This window comes from Orycteropus afer, unplaced genomic scaffold, assembly GCF_000298275.1.
Source record: "Orycteropus afer afer isolate SDZICR_OR568_19922 unplaced genomic scaffold, OryAfe1.0 scaffold00049, whole genome shotgun sequence".
NCBI classification, from domain to species: domain Eukaryota; kingdom Metazoa; phylum Chordata; class Mammalia; order Tubulidentata; family Orycteropodidae; genus Orycteropus; species Orycteropus afer.
The window spans coordinates 8880043-8901291 of NW_006921636.1; the positions used below are offsets into that span (position 1 = coordinate 8880043).

At 48.5% G+C, this 21249-nt stretch overlaps 1 protein-coding gene across 1 annotated transcript in view; it reads left to right on the forward strand.

The window, feature by feature from the left end:
- Positions 1-1743: 1743 nt before the first annotated feature.
- Positions 1744-21249, forward strand: part of SULF2 (sulfatase 2) — a 125243-nt gene continuing 105737 nt past the window's right edge. The window contains exon 1 of the mRNA XM_042780637.1: positions 1744-1918. Within this exon, the coding sequence (XP_042636571.1) occupies positions 1744-1918 (175 nt within the window). The remainder of the gene's footprint in view (positions 1919-21249) is intronic.

Here is a 21249-nt window from a genome sequence, read left to right on the forward strand (position 1 = left end):
CCCCACGCTCTCTCAAACCTCTTGACTGAATCACAGGTTGCTCAAGAGCTGAACTCCATCTCGCTCCCCTGCACACCCCCATGTGCTAGCAGATAGGAGAGGACCACATCTCTATTTGCCTGAAACAGCACAGGAAGGAGAGTCAGGAATTGGAGGAGGATATGGAATATGACTAATTGCTTCCATGAACAACTGTCTCCTTTGCCATGAGACCAGAACTGCATGGTGCCCATCTGCCATTACTGACCATTTTGATCAAAGAGCCATAGAAGAATCTTGATCAAAACGGGGGAAAATATAGAACAGAACTTCATATTCTCATAGACTCCAGACTTTCTGCGGCCATGGGTGCTGGATAAAGCCCTGAAACTATTGCCCTGAGATCATCTCTAAAACTTAAACCAAAAATATACCCTGAAGTCTTCTTAAAACCAAACAGTAGCTTAGTTTAACTAGTAAAAATATCTGCCTTGGACATTATGCTCTTTTAAGACCCATCTATATGAAATCAACTTGCCAATAGCAACTCCAAAGATTACATAGAAACCTTAAGGGGCATTGAGTTTATGTTCATGGGGGAGGAACAGTTCTGAAAAGGAGGGTGCGAATGGTTGCATAACTTGAAGGATGGCATCAACATCAGTGAATTGTCCATGCAGAAACTGTTGAATTGTTGCATGTTTTGCTGTGTATTTTCTCAACAACAACAGCAACAAAAAGAACCACAGCCTTCACTAGTCTGAGACCAGAAGAACTAGATGGTGCCCGGCTACTGCTACCCACCACTCTGATCAGGGCCAAAGAAGATCCTAGACAGAGTGGGAGAAAAATGTAGAACAAAATTCAAAATCATAAAAAAAGAGCAGCCCTAACGGGTCTGATAGCAACTGGTGGAACCACTGAGACAATGCCTTCAGCCACCGTTGAAACCTGGCACTGAACTCACCCCTGGAGATCACCTTGCCACCAAATGACAGACACAGGCCTGGGAAGTGAACAGCAACACTCGTAAGGGAACTGCTCCTTAGAACAATCAGCTGTGTGAGACCAAAAGGGCAGCATTTGTCCAAAAACAAACTTCACAAGGCAGGAAAGAAGGCCAATGGAGTGGAACCCACAGAGAAGTGGGAAGAGTGCATTGAGGGACTGCAACTAACGTTATTAAAAAAAAAAGTGTATAAATTGTTGAATGGCAAATGAATATGCTGTGTACACTTTAACCCACAACACATTAAAAAAAAAAAAAGTTGGGGGGACAGAAACCCCTGTTCCCCCAGGTTGGACTGCTGCTTTTCCTTTCTCTGGGGAGGGTTTGTGGGTTGAACTGCTCTGGCTTTTTGGAGCCAGGCTGATGATCTGACTTGGGACTCGGGCTGCCCCCAACATGTCCAGAGCATCACTGGGCCCCGGGGAGAGAGTCTGCCTGCAGAAGTGGTCTCTGAAGGGTTTTCACTGGCCTGTTGCCTGAACAAATTCCAAATCCTTTTCTTCTAACCTTCGCTGAGTTCGGTGGTGGTTCTGTTCTCGCTTCACCTATTCAAAGCGAATCTCATTGTTCATGCCAGAGACTTGGTACAAATTGTCATGCAGGTACTGGTGGCAGGGCAGCCTTTGCGTAAATATTGACTGGGTCCTTTTCCTCCTACTTTAGATCCGTGAATAAAGAGGGAAGTGGGAAAAGAAACAAACCCACAACACGCAACTTCAGACCCGCCTCCTGACCGAAGCAGCGATCAGCAAACAATGGTGCGTTCCAGGCTCCTGCTCTGCTTGCTGTCCACGGCAGCCCTCTCTCTGCTGGCGGGGAGCTCCGCCTTCCTGTCCCCCCACCGCCTGAAGGGCAGGTTTCAGAGGGACCGCAGGAACATCCGCCCCAACATCATCCTGGTGCTGACCGACGACCAGGACGTGGAGCTGGGTGAGTGTCCCTGCAGGAGGGCATTGTGGGACCTCCCGTGGACCTTCCCACAGCACACGTGGCACCTACCTGGAGCCTTCATGCCAGATCGAAGGCTCCTGATGCAAGACGGTGGCGTAGACATGTAGAGTTTGCTGCTTAGTGGGTGAGACCCAAGAGTTGCACATGCGTGTGGATTCACACATGTAGATTCACAGCCGGGTCTCAAGGAGAGGAGTGTCCAGCTTTCTCCTAGTGCAGAACCGTTCCTGGACTTCCCCAAAGCCTGATGGAGAGGAGATGTTAAGACCAATTGATTTATTCAACAAACTGCTATTGAGTATCTACTCTATGCAGACAATGTTCTAGAACACCTGGAACTACAGTCATGAGTAAGACAGACACAGCCCCTATCCTCATGGAGTGGAACAGACAGACAATCAGCATGGTAGCCAGTAACTATCTAAAACAATTTCAGGAAAGGATGGATGCTAGGAAGGAAATGAAGAGGGTGATATGCTCAGTAGTGGTGTAGCTGAGGCTATGGTAGAGTGGTAGTCAGGGAGGGCCTCTCAGAGGTGGTGATATTTGAGCTGACACTGAACAAAAGAAGGAGCCTGCTCCACTACCTGCTCCACCAATCTTAATTGCTTCCAGTGGATTCACCCTTCCTCGGGGCATCCAGGAGCAGGGAGGGTGGACATGGTAGGAAGCTGTCAGCATTGCTACTGACCCAGCCCAGTTGACAAGGACGGCACCAGCAGGAGGCTAAGCTCCACCATCCCTCAACCTAGGTTCTTCCCCTTGCAGCACTGTGGGCTCTGGGTAGGCCAGGCTGTGACAGGGCCCCTTGCCAAGGTTTAATTCATTCACTCACTGATGGGTGTGGCAGGGGCTCGCAGAGGTCTCTATGCCCAGGGGCTTCTCCAGCTCACAGCCCCAGAGCCTGTCCTTGGGTCACTGTACAAACCATCCTCCGACTCCTCCCCCACCCTTCCAGTAATTCTTTGGGTTCTTCCCAGTTGAGCTGTGAATTTCTTCATTTGCATGAGAAGAGATCCCATACATGAGACCACCAAGTCGGGCCTCCAGGACCCATCTCACCTGGACCCTCTGAATCAAACTCCACTTGCTGTTTCCAGCTCACCACTGGGGTCTGTCCCAGCGAAAACTTTCTCCTTGTCTTGTCTCATCTCCTTTTGAATTTGCTGTTTATACAGGTTTTATTTCTCTGCATTTGACCCTGTGCCAGCACTGTCCTATGGCAATATAATGCAAAGCACAAATGTGGGTGGCATAGATCATTTTAAAGCTTCTAGTAGCTACATTGAAAAAGAAAAAAAAAGTGAGCAGGAACTGGTAAAGTTCACTTTCATCACATATGTTGCCATAGGTAATATACACTGTATCTAGAATGTTATCATTTCCAAATATCTTTAATGAGATATTTGACATTTTTCACACTAAATCTTTGAAATCCAGCATGTGTGTTGTATCTTGAGTACATTCAATTGAGATGAGCCACCTTTCAAGGGCTCAGTACCCGTATGTGGCTTGTGGCTACCATACTGGACGGCATGCAGCCTTATGCCTTGTCCTTCTATAAATCAGGCTTCCCTTCTCATCACTACCAGTGGATTGTGATGATTTGGGGAAAGGTGTGCCAGGCAGCAAGAACAGCATGTTCAAAGGTCCTGAGGCAGGAACCAGAAGGCAGGTGTGGCTGGAGCCTTGTGAGCCTGGGGAAGGGAGGCGAACATGAGTTGGGGAGAGGATGGAGACATGGCTTCTGTGGGCTCTGGTAGACCAGATGAGGACAGGAGCCCTTGCCAAGGTTTAATTGTCAGCTGTGGTAAGGAGTGCCAACCTTTCCCAGGTGAGGCCCAAGTGAGGGGTGGGCCGTTAGCCTCTGTCCACGGTCACAAGACAACCAACTTTGGAATATTCTTAGTGGCAGCAAAGTAAAGGTTTATTGGGTAAACTTTTGTAACCAGATGTAAGATTGCAGTGAAGATCCAACTGCAAATCTACACCCTTTTTAGATCCATTATTAAAAACATGAATCAGTCTTTTAGCTGCCAAGAAAAGATGATTTATATAAAACCAAGTCCCTCCTTGTAATGATTTGTATTAATGATCACAAGCATAGATTTTTTCCCCCTCCAAGAGCTTATCATATCAGTGCAAAAAGAATTTGTAGTGAGGAAGTGATCAGAGCCCTGAATTTTATTGACAATTTGACACATAGGGTACCTATCTCCCCAGCAGCATTTCGAAGGAACCACATTTGATAACTAAGAGGAATTTACAGCCCGTGGGGCCCTGGTGGTATGAGTTTTGTTTCTAGGGAGAATTTTGCAGGCAGGGCTTGCAGGCAGCAGCTGAGCCCCTGGGTCTCGCCTCGTGCAGCCCCTAAAGCTGTCTAGGTCACCGCTAGACCTGGGAATTTGAGATGCCCAGGGCGTCTGCGTGTTCATTCGTCAAATATTTAATAAGCATGTGCTCTGTGTAGCGTACTGTGCTAGCATCTGGGGAAGTGGGGAGGGATTGTTCCAGGAGAAGACAACACAAAAGGAAAAGATGTTGAGCTAGAAGTAAGGTTGGTGGGTTGGAGCAAAACATGCCAATGAGCTGGAATGGGAGAAGCCAGGGCTTGAATGATGAGAGGCGAGGCGGGGAGGTGGCTGGGTCTACTTATGGGGCCTTATGGGCTGTGGTTTTGAATTTTGCTCTTCCCGAAATGGACGTGAATTAGGGGCCTTATGCAAGGAGGAACATGGATGGCTCAGGTTCCAATAGGCCCCCTCTGGCTGTTAGGCTGCGGTAAGATTTCAAAGGACAAGGACAGAAGCGGGAGACCCATTAGGAGGCCATTGTAATGAGTGGTAAGGAGCTCTGGTGATGTAGTGGATAAGGCACTTGACTGCTAACTGGAAGGTCAGCAGTTCAAACCCACCAGCTGCTCTGTGGAAGGAAGACAGGGCAATCTACTTCCATAAAGTTTTTCAGCCTTGGAAACCCAGTGGGGGTCACTGTGAGTCAGAAATGACTTGATGGCAGGAGTTGTTTTTTTTTTTTTTTTTTTTTTTTGGTTTTTGGTAATGATTGGTCAGGCCATGGTGGAAGCTTGGATCAGGATGGAAACAATGGAGCAGGTGAGGTGTGATCCCACTTGAAATTTGTTGGGCAATAAACTGATGGAGGAATTGGATGTGTTGTTATGTTGTTATGTGCTGGTGAGTTGGACCTGACTCATAGCGACCCCTCCTTGGGTTTCAGGCAGTATCACTATGGAAGTAGATTGCCCCATCTTCCTTCTGAGGAGTGGCTGGTGGGTTTGAACTGCCAGCCTTCTGGTTAGCAGTCAAATGCCTTAGGCACTACTCTACCAGAGCTCCTGAATTGGATGCAGGGTTATGGAAGAAAGGACAACTCTTAGGTTTTTTGGCCAGAGCCAACAAAAGAGTTGTTCTCCAACTTTTATGAGCAAGACCTTCACTGTGGCATCCTTAGTCCACTAAGCTGCATGTGAGAATCTGATTGTAATTTTGCATCCGGGGCTCTTGAGTAAAACCAACAGAACATGCAGAGGGAACATACAAGGGGAAGAAAATTATGGGGGTGATGAAGTGTGAGGTGAGGAGAGAGCAAACACCATGTCAGACTTAAAATACCTAGCTAATTCTCCATGTTACAGATACAGAAAGGTTCTCACTTGTCTAAGGTTGCACAGCCAGAATGGCATCAAACAAGACTGGAGCCCAGAGCCCATGTTCTTAACCACTGTTCTACCTAGCAGACCTTCTGGGATGACTACTGTGATGATCCCAGCTTGTGTGTGTGTTTGTGCATGTGTGTGTGTGCTAGTTTTTCACTCACAAATAATGATGCTGGGAATGTCTTTCTACACACACCTTGCACTCATGAGTGAGTGTTTCTGGAAGATAAATTCCAGGAAGTGAATGCTGTGGGTTTAGAGCCCCTCCCGTGGTATCCGCTAATTCTCAACCAGCAGCACTCAGTGCCATAGATCGGTACCTAAAAGCCTCCCTCCCACAGACAAGCCAGCGCTTCCACCAAGTTGAACTGGCTTTTAGAGGAGGCTGTGCTCCTTTCGAGCAGCCCTGGTGATCCAGTGGTTAAGCGCTCAGCTGCTAACTGAAGAATCAACAGTGCAAGGCCATCAGCCCCTGTGTGGGAGAAAGATGAGGCCGTCCGCCTCTATAAAGATTGACAGCCTTGGAAGCCCTCTGGGGGCAGTCCTATTCTGTCCTCTAGGGTCAAAATCAACTCGACGCACTGGGTTTGGTTCGAGTGCTCCTTTCAGGAGGTGAGAGATGGAAAGGTGGGAGGGGGAGGATGGGCTTTTTATAAACCATGAGACACACCCAAATCAATAATGCATGCTCCAAAAAGGCCCCGCACATTAGCTCACAGTCTGCTACAACTGGCACGCCAAGGGTGGTCCTAAAACATTTATCATCTGCTATTTTCTGCTCACTCGTGCGGCAACTCTATCAGTTCTCTGGGCTAGAGACTTCTTGATTAGAACAGTCCAAGGCATCTCTCCAGTCCGAGGCCAGGAGCACAGCTGTTTGTCCTAATTAGGGTCTGGTTGGGAGAACTTGTGCGGAACACGGCAAAGATCGGCTCATCCTGTTTCTTAACCAAGTGTGGGAGGAGGGACTGTACTGGTCTAGTCCCTTTTCCTTTCCCTACATGCATTTGGTGCCACTAATGGTTAGACACTCAACTGATAGCCAGAAGGTTGACGGTTTGAACCCACTCTACAGCACTGCAGAAGACAGGCCTGGGGTCTGCTTCCAAAAGGTGACAGTCTTGAAAACCACATGGAGCAGTTCTGCACACACATGGGGTCACCGTGAGTCAGAAGTGACTCAAGTGTATCTTAATAGCAGCAACAACACATGCATTTGACACACCTCCCTGAGTTGTCACTTGGAAGTGCCAGATATACAGGGGAGCTGGTTCCAGGTGCCTGCTGCTTAGTACTCACTGCCGTTGAGTCGGATCTGACTCTTAGTGACCCCTCCTTAGGTTTCCGAGGCGGTATCACTACAGAAGTAGATTGCCCAACCTTCCTTCTGAAGAGTGGCTGGTGGGTTTCAACCGACAGCCTTCTGGTTAGCAGTCAAATGCCTTAGGCAGTACTCCATCAGAGCTCAATATGTTTTCAAAGCAGTTGAGAAAATCCTTGTGTTTGGGTGACCCTTGGAGACCTTTAGTCTCTTGGCAAACCTTCAGTAGGGTCAGAGGGGGAGAAGCGCACGGAAGCTGAGGTCTTATTGTGTGTGCCCAGTGGTCAGGGAGGTGGTGCACTGGTGGTCTGTGCCAGGATTTACTGGTTAACTCAGCCCAGGGCTCTGAGACACCAAGATGAGAAGACACTGTCCATACCTAGAGCACGAGACTCATTGCATCACCGGGTACAGCCTGTTCTATTAAGATTTTCTTTAACTGTGCTTACTTTTCAGACCTAAAAAAATATATATTCTTTTAAAAGGGAGCTTTAAATTCTGACTATAAGTGGAAAACCAGTATCCATTGCCTTAGGTAGAAGGTCACTGCAAAGCCAAGTACAATGAAAATGAAAAGTGTGCATGGTTACTACATTTGAACAAGAGGCTGCCTCCCGCAAGGTCTCTCATGTCTTTGTTATGAAGAGTGATGGGCAGTTTTGGGAGAGGCTTCAAGGTGAAGCAGCACCTACTTGAACTTGCTCCTTGACCTGATCAGCAGGGTGGGGACTGGACAGGAGACAACTTGCTCAAGTGTGAGTTACAGACTTGGAATGTCAGGGCCGCACTGGTGTGGGAACTACAACGTGGTAGCTCTGGGGTTTGAGGGTTAAGGTTATAGCGAGACCCTCAACTACAGAATGTCGGGTGCTTCTCCTCCACAGCTCGTCTACCGAGTGTTTGCGCCAGCCAGAAATAAGGTGCCATTTAGAAACCCCCTCAAATTGCCAGATTCTCAGTGTGTCCCCTGAGACTGGATGAATCATGAACCAAATGTTCACATTTCAAAACAATTCGTTGCCTTCCAGGAGATCGCAAATGAAAACAACCCCAGTGAACTCAGAAGAGTGAGAGCTCACTAGCCAGACAGCTGCATTCAAATTCTCCCTCTGCGTGGTCTGTGTGACCTTAGGAAGGTTACTTGGGCTCTCTGGGCCTCAATGTACTTCTCTATAAAATGGGGCTAACAGTCTATCTGCCTAAGGTTCTGGTGAGGATTAAGTAGCTGGTGCATACTGCCTGTGTGTAACTGTTTGCTGTCCTTTGGATCATTAGGGACACACCTCCTGGGGTGTAGACTTTGCCAGTGCGTCAAAGTGTGGTTTATCTAAAGCAATTTTTACATTTGAAAGGTATCTTTTTAACGCAGATCTCTTTCAGCACTGAACAGCAGGGTTTGTATAGAGTCAGCCAGCACGGTGGAGTGGACCCACAGGTCATGCTCGCTGGGGGAGAGCTGGCTAGGTGCAGGTGTGGGCTCTGCCAGGTGTGTGAGGGGAGTGGGCTGACATCTCTCCAGTTTGAGCATGCGTGCCAGTCACCTCCATGCAGCTCCGTGGCATGGGTTCCTCTTCTGCCACTATTGCATGTTCTGGTGACCTGAGCCACTGCAGGGATGGATCTGCTGTGTACAGAGATGGGGAAAGCTGTGACTAGAGCAGATAGCAACTCCGTTCTGGATCTGGTAAGTTGCAGATGCCCGTGAGGATTGTGGAGTGAATTGTGTCTCCCAAAAAGACATATTGAACCGAAGAACTGGATGGTGCCCAGCCATCACTACCGACCATTGTGACTACCAAACATGGTCCCAGATAGAGTGGGAGAAATTGTAGAAAAAAACTCAAAATTTGAAAAAAAAAAAAAAAGGCCAGACTTACTGGACTGGCAGAGACCTAGGGAACCCCCAAGACGGTCACCCTGAGATACCCTTTGAATTTGGAACTGAAACTAATCCCGGAAGTCATCTTTCAACAAAATAACACATTGACTCATAACATAAACATATCACCCGTGAGTACTGTGCTCCTTTCATATATATATAAACAGTCATCTATTTGAGACCATAAGGTCAATATTTACTGTAAAGCAAAGATAAAACGGTCAGGGGACAGGGGGCAGGGAAGTAAGAATAATGGAAACGGAACAACCAGAACAGATATGAGAATGGTGACACAATGTGGAACATGTCACTGAGCAATATACGTAGGAATTGTTCAATGAGAACCTAATTTGCTATGTAAACTTTCACAAAAAACTCAATAAACTATTCCAAAAACCAAACCAAACTCACTGCCGTTGAGTCAGTTCCAACTCATAACAACCCCTCCTTCGATTTCCGAGGTGGTATCTCTACGGAAGTAGATTACCCAACCTTCTTTCTGAGGAGTGGCTGGTGGGTTTGAACCGCCAGCCTTCTGGTTAGCAGTCAAATGCCTTAGGCACTATGCCACCAGGGTTCCTCAATAAGCTATTAGGAGTTAAAAAAAAAAAAAAGAAAAGAAAGAAAGAAAAGGATATATTGACATCCTAACCCCTGGTACCTGTGAACGTGACCTTGTTTGGAGACAGGGTTGTTGAAGATGTTTCACTTAACATGAGGTCATAGTGGAGTAGAGTGGGTTCTAATCCAGTACGTGTGGTGTTCTTGTAAAAGAGAAGAGACAGACAGACATAGAGGGAAGACAGCCCTGGGGATATGGTGGCAGAGGTTGGAGTGATGTAGCTACAAGCCAAGAACAGCAAGGATTGTAGGCATCCCCAGAAGCTGGGAGAGGGCAGTGGACCAGATTCTCCCTCAGACCCTCAGAGGTAATCAACACGGCTGACACCCTGATTTCAGACTCCCAGCCAAGACATTTCTCTTAAGCCACTCAATCTGTGGGACTTTGTGAGAAGCCATAGGAAATAAACACAGAAGCTTAGAGGAGCATCCAGTAGCAGCGAGACATCACGGTGGAAGGCCAGGGGAAGGGCCCAGGCCTGGGTGGGCTGGAGATAGGGGAGGAAGGAACAGTGTGCAGACTGCGTGTGCTTTACTGAGCCGATGACCCTCCCCAGATTCCCAAAAAACTCAGGCTCCCAGCTCCCAGGTCAGCCTTGGGGGAGAGGCAGGCCTGGGAGAGTTTCTGGCCAAGCCTCTGTTTTCCACGTTCCATCTGTGAACACAAGGAAACCACACCCAGTGTTGCAGACTGATAGCCAGGAGGTCAGTGCTAAACTGCAAGCTCAGATACTCTGTAGGGGCCAAATGGCTCAAAGCCCAGGACAGCATGCCCAGATTCCAGACACCAGATCAGTGGGGCTTCCAACGCAGCCTGACACCCCATCTCCTGACATTCATGCCCCTGCTCACCACGGCTAGAAAAACATGTGAATGCAGGTTGTCTCGAGAACACAGGCTCACCGGGACCCACCCTGGTGTTCAACTTGCCAAACACATTCCTGCAAGAGTTTTTTCAATTCAGCAATCCTTGGGAGATCACTTGAATTCTGGAAGCTAAGTGGATCGGGATTAGGTTTGGCTGCATGTGAAAGAAAACATGAAATAACAGTGGCTTAAATGAGATAGAATTTGGTTTCTCACGCTTATGAAAATGTCTGGAGGTTGGCAATCCAAAGCTGGTATGATGGCACCAAGATTATCAGGAACCCACGTTCCTTCTCTGCCTTCTTTTCTACCAAGCTTTAGCAAGTGGTTTCCATCATCAAGGTCACCTCATGGTGCAACAAGGGCTACTGGAGCTCCAGCTATTGCAGACACGCTGCAGACAGCAAGAAGAAGAAGGAAGAAGAAAAAGAATGAACCTTTGAGTTACATCAGCTCATTCTTGTGACCTGAGAAGTCTTAATACAGTGCAGATAGAACTTATTTACTTAGCCACATGATCTCAGCAAGAATCATGAGATACACTCAAATTAGGCATATTCAGAAGGGTTTAACAATTTTTTGCTAAGGTGTGAGTAACTGAAGAGGAACGTGGGATAGTGTAATACCCCCAGTACCAGTGGGGTCAGTCCTACTGGAAGGCCCAACGAGATGAGGCAAGCAAGTGGTTACTGGAACTTAAAGACATAGAGGGGCAGAACCAGATCATCTGACACCACAGGGAGGGATATGGCATCAATCTTCTGCCAGGCCTCCCCCACTGGCCAAGCCCAACCCAAAGCCAGAGGGCAACGGGAGCTTGTTGGTACAGCTTACCCAAGTCAGCTCTGAAGCTGAGAGCTGAGCAAGAGTAGGAGAACAGCAGACACATGCTACAAGGGAGTCTGGGAAATGTAGTCTCCTAGCTAGGAGCACTGAAGAATAAAACCAGGGCCTGTTGAGAAGGAAGAAGAGGCAGTGGCCAGACAAGGGCTGCCAAGTGAATTCCAGCCTGGCAGGCAGACAGCGGGCCCTGAAGATGGTGGAGGTATGGCCCAAGTTCACTACCCTCAACCGTCTGCCTGTCCAGTTCAGGGCTCATTCCCACCTGTATTCAGAACAGTGGCCTCTCTTCTCAGTCTGAACACCTGCTCTAAGCAGCCTGGGGGCTCGGCCACATCAGAGATCAGAAGCAGGTTTCCCAGTGAGGGCCAGCACCTTGAGTGTAGCTTTGACAGACATTTGTGAGACCTGCATAGCAGGAAGGACATGATCCTATGGAAACCTGGGGAAGAAGCTCCCCAGGCAGAAGCAGAGCACGTGCAAAAGCCCTGTGGCAGTGACAGGGTGCCCAGGAATATTGTGGAGGGCAGCAGGAGCTGGGGCGTGATGGGAGGATGAGGAGATGGGGACAGATCACACAGACCCTAGTGGGCTGTGCAGGAGGGTTTGGATTTTATTCCAAGGCCAATAGAAAGTCACTGTGATGCTCTGAGCAGGTTTTCATAAAGCTCTCGCTGGCTGTGGTGGAGAGGAGGTGGCATGGGGACAAGAGCACACATGTTGGCCATTGCAGTTGTCCAGGTGGGAGATGATGGTGACTCAGATCAAGACAGGGTGCTGCAGGGGTAGAGAAGTAGATGGGGTCAGGTTCTGTTTGGAAGGTTGAGCCAACAGGCTTGTTGATGGATTGCAAGTGGGAGGGAGGGGAAGAGGGTTGAAGATGACTCCTAGGTGTTTGGGTAGCTGGTGGTGCCATTTACAAAGATGGGAAGACTGGGCCCAGAGAGAGGGCTTCCAGGTCTTGGGTAGATATGAAACTGCCTTGCAGACATGGTCCCCCAGGCTGGCTAAAGTCAGCTGGCTCTGTGTAGCCTATGCTGAAAGTTAACAAGAAAAAACAAAAGAAATCTACCCCATGGGTCTTGCCTTGTTGTATATAAATACCCTCCGCCAAGAGCAAGATATGTTAGAATTAATGATGAAAGGACAGTTTCTGGGTGAAGTTTCCCAAATAAGAAATAGTCAATAGCTACTGAATCCCATTGATTATACCCATGGCCTCCCCTTTCCCAGGGACCCCTCTGTCCTTCCACCTCCATTGGGAATGACCAAACCATAATTTTCTTCCAGACGTTTCTGCCAGCAGAAGACAGAAGGGGGAATGCGTGATCTCTGTAACCGTCAAGTGTTCCTTAATGAAATTCCAGCAGTCTCTTCAACATCTGCTTAATTGATTTTGGCTTTAAGAACCAATTCTGAGCCTCTGTGTTTCAGAGCTAAAACCAGCAAAAATACTCGACTTTATTTTCTAATCCCCCGCATTCAGGAACGGTGCCCCTTTGCCATCATCAAGGGGAACCCTGATGTCTGAGAAGCAAGTCTGGGGAACCCCAGGTGTCTAAGTTGTGTAGTGCTGCTATAACAGAAATGCCACACATTAGTGGCTTTTAACAAACAGAAATTTATTTTCTCACAGTTCAGGAGGCTCTCTTTCACTCTCTCACTGGTGTCACGTTGATTCTGACTCATGGTGACCCCTCTTTGGGTTTCCAAGGCGGTATCTCTACGGAAGTAGATTGCTCAGACTCCTGAGGAGTGGCTGGTGAGTTTGAACCACCAGCCTTCTGGTTAGCAGTCAAATGCCTTAGGCACTACACCAGGAGAGCTCCTGTTTAGGAGGCTAGAAGTCCGAATTTAGGGTGCCGGCTCCAGGGGAGGAAGGTCCTTGTCTGTTTTGAGCTTCTGTCCCTAGCAGTCTTCATGTGGCTTGACATCTCTCTTCCCCCATCTTTGCTTGCTTGCTTAATCTGTTCCTTTTGTATCTAAAAATAAAAGGAGCTCTGGTGGTACTGTGGTTAAAAGCATTGGCCTGCTAACCAAAAGGTTGGCAGTTCAAACCCACTGGCCTCTCTCAGGAGAAAGATGCTTCCATAAAGATTCATAGCCTTGGAAAACCTATGGGGCAGTTGGACTCTGTCCTATAAGGCTGCTAAAAGTCAGAATCAACTGCATGGCAGTGGGTTTTATATCTCCAAGGAAATTGACTCCAGACACACCCTACACTAACCTGTCTCAGTAACATAAGAAAGAAAACCCATTCCCAAATGGCCTATAACTACAGGTCTAGGGGTAGGGTTTGTGGCACATGTTTTTGAGGTAAACAATTCAATCCATGACCCCGGGTGATTGTTCTGGACAGAGTTACAGGCATAGCCATCATTGCCCACTGACAAGTGTGAACTCGTTCTAGCACCGGATGGGGATCAAAGGTCACTGCATGGAAACAGCACATTCCCTCTGCCCAGATGTGGCCTCCCCTCTGGGCCTTCCCCTCCCTGCTGGGGTGGAGTGATTGGGGCAGCCAGGTCTGATGGGGCCCAACCCGACTGTGTCGCTGAACAGGTGTTGTCCTGGGCAGGCAGCTCTCAGTGATCCAGGGGCATTGCAGGCATTCCAGGGACACTCAAGGGCCACACGCAGGCTGCTAAGTGAATTCCAGCCTGAAGGGTGGACTCTGGGGCCTGACGATGGTTGAGGCATGGCCCGAGCTCAGTACTCTCCTCTCTGTCCACTTCAAGGCCTCATTCCCACCTGTGTTCAGAACAGTAGCCTCTCTTCCCGGGCCGACCACCTGCTCTCTGTGGGTCTCACACAGAACATGTTTCTGCACCACATGAGAGCCTTTGCAGGTTACTTAACTGATTGATCCCTTCGACTGGAATAGAATAAGCTAACAGTTGCAAAAATCCCTGGATGGTGCAAATGGTTAACCCTTATGGGCCTTCCTGTCCTCAACCCAAGGGAGAGGACAGACCACAGCTTGGGAAACCCTGGGTTAAAGGAAGCCCCTGCAGAGGGGGAGCTGACCCAGGAAGTGTCTAACAAAAGGCGTGTGCACCAAAGTGGGAGCGTTTCCTGTGTGTCTAGGTGGTCTTTACAAAATTTGCTGTATTGCCTTTTGCCCCCACATCCTGGGCCTAGTTCCTATAGGGCCTGCAGACCCAGCCAGCCAGGAGCTGTGAAATCCTGCAGTCTTCCGTTTTCTAGAAACCTGTGGCACTCTTCCAAAAAAACAAAACCAAACCCATTGCCATTGAGTCAATTCTACCGCATAGCAACCCCCAATGGGTTTCCGAGGCAGTGAATCTTTACAGAAGTAGATTGCCCCGTCTTCCTTCCATGGAGCTGCTGGTGGGTTTGAACCACCAACCTTCTGGTTAGCTGTCAGATGCCTTAGGCACTGTACCACCAGAGCTCCTTATGGCCCTCTTAGTTACATTTTCAGTAGAGATAAGGGTACAAGATAGATCTCACCTCCTTCATACCCCTCCAATAATGGACACCTGACCCCTGCTAATTTATCAGGGACTGTGGAGCGGTGGGGGGGGAGGGGTCTGTGAGGAGCTGAGGAGCCCAGACCCCCTCTAAAGGGGTGGCCTTGCTTCTCAGCACCCACCCATCATGCTAGGTAGGAATGAGTACCCAGTGTGGGCCGACTTCCTGTGTTTTGTTTTGTTGTGTTGTGTCTTGTTTTTGCTTTTTTCCAGGAAAAGGCAGAGATTGAGATTGTTATAAAAAAAAAAAAAAAATCCAGGGCCGGGAACGTCAGACACAGTGGACAAAGTGCCAGGATCCACCATAGTTTCAGGAGCCCCTGAAATTGTCTTAATTCTTTTTAAAATCAGAAAGGAGAAAATAAGCTTTTAGGTGAGTCGAATCCAACTCATAGCGACCTCTCCTTGGGTTTCTGAGGCAGTATCTCTATGGAAGTAGATTGCCCAGTCTTCCTCCCGAGGAGTGTCTGGTGGGTTTGAACCGCCAGCCTTCTGGTTAGCAGTCAAATGCCTTAGGCAGTATGCCACCAGAGCGCCCAGCTTTTAGGTAGAAGAAGATATGTTAACGTATATGTATTTATCTTTATTCCAATGTAGTCATAAAACATAATTTTTAATATTTTTTGTGGAGGAAGAGGCTCCTGAAAGCCAAGTGCCAGAGGCCCACCAAAATTACCAGGCAGCTTGGGAAAAATCTCCTATTTTTTAAAATATGGGGAAGTGATTATTTTTTTTTTCTCTCTTTTGCACAGCAGAAGCATAGCTGAACATGTTTGCGGGCAGGTGCAGCCTGTGGGCCGTCTGATTGTGGTCTCTAGCGCAGTACTCTAGGTCACCTATGGTCTCTGCAGAAGAGGTGGATTTCCCCCAAGGGCATTTGCTGGAATATTCGGGCTTTATTATCGACCCCAGATAAAAGGTACAGGGAGGAAGGCCACGTACCTCTGCATCATGGGGTGTTCACAGATTAGCCTGTTTCCGCCCAGCTCTCCTCTCATCTCCAAGTATTTTAAATTACGTAAGTGAAACAGCCTTACTTGAAAATATTCAAATAACTCAAAGCACAGGTGGCCCTCACTCCATATCCTCCACTCACGCTGCCCACCCCAGCAGCAACTCATTCTCGTGCTGCGGTTTGCTTACACCCTGAGAATATTTTCTCTTTCGTTGTTCCACACAAATGCCAAAAAGAGCGGTGAAGCGGGGGACGGGAGGGGAGGCAGTGATTGTAGTCAACAAAGCGCAGGGAAGGCCTTTCTGAAGAGACCCAGATGTATAGAGGGCTTGAGTCCTAGTCCAGGCTGAAGGAGGAGCAAGTGCAAAGGCCCTGAGGCAGGAGTGTGCCTGGTGCATCTGAGGAGCAGCAAGGAGGCCAACATGGCCGACGCACAGGGAAAGCAGGGGAGGGAGGAGTTGCATTGGGAGAAGGGGGCATCCAGGTTGTGTAGACCTTGCAGGCCTGGGGGAAGACTCTGGATTTCATTCTGCGTGAGACCAGTCATCAGTGGAAGAGTTTGTATAAAGGAATATTATAATGTGGCTTCATGTTTTAAAAGGATCCCCCCTGCTGCTGAGTGGACAATATAGTGTAGGGGACTAGGGTAGATGCCAGAAGGAGGCTACTGCAATAGTCCTGGTGAGAGATGACCACGGTTACACATAGATTGGAGTCAGGATGGTGCGTTTACTGACTCTGGCTTGATGTTTCTCCCTGATCCAACCTCCCTTCCCCTACTTTCCCTAGAAGTCCCTGCATCACAGAATCTAATTACACCAAAACCAAACCCACTGCCGTAGAGTCGTACCCGACTCATAGTGACCCCTCCTTGGGTTTCTGAGACAGTATCACTACAGAAGTAGAGTGCCCAGCCTTCCTTCAAATGCCCCAGGCACTATGCTATCAGAGGCATCAGCTCATTAGTTATCAACCCTAACCAGTGCTTCCGGTGCCACCAAAGCTGGAGGCTTCAGGAACTGGCCTCAGAGGGGACACTGTGTGTATCTACTCTGAGCCGAAGCAGGCCTCTAGGGCAGAAAGTGCTTATAACCACCTAAGTCTTGGAATGGCAAATGCTGGGGCCTGGGTTCAGCCTTCAAAGGCCTCAATACATGTTAAGTCCAATCGACAGAGGTTGTTCTGACTCACTCCTTTGTTGTTGTTGTTGTTTGGTGCTGTCAAGTCAGCTTTGGCTCATAGCAACCCCAGGTGACTGTAGAACTGCTCCGAAGGGTTTTCTAACTTGGACGCTTTATAAAAGCAGATCTCCAGCTTGTTCGCTCACGGAGTGGCTGGATGGATTTGAACCACCGACCTTTCACTTAGCAACCACACTTCACCATTGTGCCCCCAGGGCTCCTTCTTTGGAACAGAGAATTAATTCAGCTTTTCCTAAAGTGTGTTTCATATTACATTGAGAAAACACAAGATTGTCTTCAATGGCATGTCAACACTTATTTTAATATTTATGAATTATTCCAGTATGCATCAAGAAATATATATACAACATCGGTGAACCTTGAAAACATGCTGAGTGAAATAAGGACAAATATTGTATAATCCCACTTATATGAATTACGCCCATGTATAGAAATCAAAAGGAGCTCTGGTGGCACAGTGCCTAAGGCATCTGACTGCTAACCAGAAAGCTGGTGGTTCAAACCCACTGGCCACTCCTTGGAAGGAAGACTGGGAAATCTACTTCTATAAAGATTAACTGCCTCGGAAACCCAGTGGGGGGGTTGCTGTGAGTTGGAGTTGACTCTATGGCAGTGGGTTTGGTTTAGTTTTTTTATAGAGACCAAAGCTTATGCGTGGTTACCAGGGATGGGAGGGAGGGGAAACGGGGAGGGAGTGGTTGCCTGGAAGCACTGAGGTCCCATCCACAGTGATGCAATGACGGTAAAGGGAGGGTGGTGATGAGTCCGCAGCATGGTGACCGGCGTTAGCGTCACTGAACTGTACACATGAAAACTGTCAAACTGGCAAATGTTCTGATATATTTGTTTTTACATATGTTGTTGTTGTTATTTGCCATTGAGTCAGCCCCAACTCATAGCTTCCCCTCCTTGGGTTTCCGAGACAGTATCACTACGGAAGTAGGAATGCCCAACCTTCCTTCCGAGGAGTGGCTGGTGGGTTTGAACCACTAGCCTTCTCGTTAGCAGTCAAGTGCTACCAGAGCTCCTATGTTTTTACATATAAGAAATTTATATAATTTTTAAATTTTTAATGTATTTTTAAATATTTTTAATATGTTCTTATTAAGGGGGAAAAAAACACTGCCATCAAATTGATTCTGACTCATAGCACTTCCCATTAGGTTTCCAAGACCAGCCACTCTGAGGAAGGATCATTGGACTATCTGCTTCCGTAAGGATTTACAGCCTCTGAAACCCAAACGGGGTCTCTATGAGTCGGCATTGACTTGAGGGCAGTGAGTTTGGTAGGCTTTTTTTTGGGGGGGTGGGAATCTTTATAGAAGTAGATTGCCTCATCTTTCTTTTGCAGAGCGACTGGTGGGTTTGAACCGCCAACCTTCTGCTGAGTAGTCAAATGCCTTAGGCACTGCACCACCAGAGTTCTTTGTTGTTATTGTTATTAGGTACCATCAAGTCTAATCTTGACTCATGATGACCCCATGTGCAAAAAGGGCATGGGGGCGGCATCCTCCCGTACCCTCCTAAGTTACCTCCTGTAACTTCACGAGGGGGAGAGAAATCACCATCAGCAGCCCAAGGCTTAGTCCTATGAGGTGGAAGCAGGCCTGCCGCCACCTCCAGCCTTTCTACCAACTCTTGACACCAACTGTGCCTCCCACAGCACAGAACTCACAGACGTAACAGACTACAATTCAGGTTCAGCAATGCTCAAGATAACAATTCTTCCAATCGGACAGCCTCCCTCCGCCATGCCCTCAGGCACACCACTCTTTTGGCCCCTTGCCTCTCAGCCTGGCCCTGCCCTGCTCAGGAAAGTGTTACAAAGCTCTTTTAGTGCTGCCAGTAGGTGCACCTAGGTGCACCCCACTCTGCCAGCAAGCCTCCTGCCCAAAGGCACTCAGCTTTCTCGCTCCATGGGCTGGCTAGCCTGCCACTCTGTTTCATGCCTCGTGGTTCCACTGCTACCAGCTCTCTGCCGACCTTCTGCTGTTTCTCTGTCATCTCTCTGCCAAGGAGGTCCGGCGCAGGGATCTCAGGTCCAAGGACCGCTCCACTCCAGCTCCAGCTCTTCTCTCCTGGTGGCAGTGAGATCCCCCTTCTGCCTCTAGGGGGACTCACTTAAAGCCCAGAAGAATGACAAAACTGACCAATCCCCACCCACATTAGGGTTCCTCCAGACACCTTATTTCCATGGTCCTACCCCATAAAGGTGCCATCTCCCTTGTTTACATTACCGACAAGCTATCCAATCCCCTTCGTAGACCGCACGTGCCTTACATTTGCATAGTTCTACCCAGTCACCAGGGAGCTCTGGTGGTGTAGTGCCTAAGGCATTTGACTGCTAACCAGAAGGCTGGCGATTCAAACCCACCAGCTGCCTAGCAGCCCCGGTGACCTGCTCCTATAAAGATTACAGCCTAGGAAACCTTGTGAGTCAGTTCTGCTCTATCCTCTGGGGTCGCTAGGAGTTGGATTTGACTCAAGAGCACACAACCACAACAATCTTTATGGGAGTAGATTGCCTGGTCTTTTCCCCTGTGGAGTGACTGGTGGGTTTGAACCATCAACTTTTCGGTTACCAGTAGAGCACTTAACTATGGCACCACTAGGGCTCCTGCATTTTTAATATGTTGTTGTTGTTATGTGCCGTCGAGTCAGCCCTGACTCATAGCGACCCCTCCTTGGGTTTCCGAGGCAGTATCACTACGGAAGTAGGATTGCCCAACCTTCCTTCCGAGGAGGACATGTATTAATATTACATATATGCATGTGTGTTTGTGTGCATATATGCTGGTTATACACACATATGCACACATACATGTACACATATATCCACCCACTGCAGTCGAGTCAGATCCGACTCATAGCGACCCCTCCTTGGGTTTCCAAGGCGGTATCACTACGGAAGTAGATTGCCCAATCTTCCTTCTGAAGAGTGGCTGGTGGGTTTGAACCACCAGCCTTCTGGTTAGCATTCAAATGCCTTAGGCACTACGCCACCAGAGCTCCTGTACACACATAGAGATACATATATATACTTCACTAGCACCTCAAATCCACACAGTTTCACAAAGCTACTTGGGTTAAGATTAAAGTTTAAAAAAATAAAGTCACTTTAAAGAAAATGATTAAATAAATGATAGTACAGGTGGTGGGGGGGTGAGATAGCCAAAAGACAGTCACAGGTGGCAGGCAAGTGACTGTTCTGTACGGGGTCACTGGGTCGCTGATTGGTTTACCGGATTTCAGTCCCATTGGCTGGGGTGGGGGCAGGGCTCACATCAGCATCACAGAGAGAGGTGTCAGGGTGATGTGACCCCCTCCTGCCCAGCATGGTGGGAGGGTATAGTCACAGAAGGAAACTGGGTCTGTTTTTCTCTGCATATCCCCAGGTTTATGTTGGACCCAGTCCGTTTGGGTTGACTGGCCTGGCTTCGTTGAAAAATTTAAAGCTAACCTTCTTACTGCTGGCTGGCTGCATGGCCTGCCCCTCCCCACCCACTCGGCAGGGCTGGCCATCTGCAATCGGACTGGGGCCCGGCCAGGGCATTAGCTCATCCAGCCTAGTGTTACAGATGTTGATTTATGGAGCCTTGTCACTAAGGCAGTTTGAATAAAGCAGGTTACTGTCCCCGAGGGGAAGCTTAGCATGTCAGGCCACTTAGGCCCAGAGGCCACTGCCATTTCAGGGCATTGTTGGCACTGGGCTTGAGAAGGAGTTGACACCGCTCTCCTTCGCCTGGCCTACCTGGGCAGGGGCACATGCAAGGAACGGACAGCACAGGGAACTACGGTCAAGAGTGCCCAACAACCCACTTCCTCTGAAACTAGCAGAATGAAACATAAGCACTTCAACACCCTGGTGTGGGACCCGCTGAAAACAAGGAACTGTTGGTTCTGCAGGCCACTTGCTTTTTGCTAACGCAGCACTTGGGGCTGACTGCAGGTGAATTATTCACCAGGTGACAGCTTCCCCTCTGTTCCAGGAGAGGGTCTGACAGGTCAGTAGGCAGCCAGCTTTGTCCTTTTTGCAATCTCAGGAGATCAAGAGAGACCAAGTTCTTGTCACCAGCAGCTTCATCCTTTCTATGTGTGGTTTGTGGATGGGGTCAACGGGCTGATTCTGCCTGGAGTGGTCTGCACTCAGTGCAGTAAAGAAATATTCATGGAGCACCTGCTGTGTTCCAGGCACTGTCCCAGGCTTTGGGGCCGGAGCTGTGGACCACAGTCACTAATCCCAGCCTCATGGAGCTGACATTCTAGCAACGCATAAGAACGGCAAGCAAGATACATAAGTGAAAGCTTAGAAAACAAAACTTGCCGTCAAGTCGATGCTAACTAATGGCAACCTCCTGTGGTACAGAGTAGAACTGCTCCAAAGGGTTCTCTTGGCTGTCAACTTTAAAGGAGCGTATTGTCAGGCCTTCCTTCCATGGCTTCTCTGGATGAGTT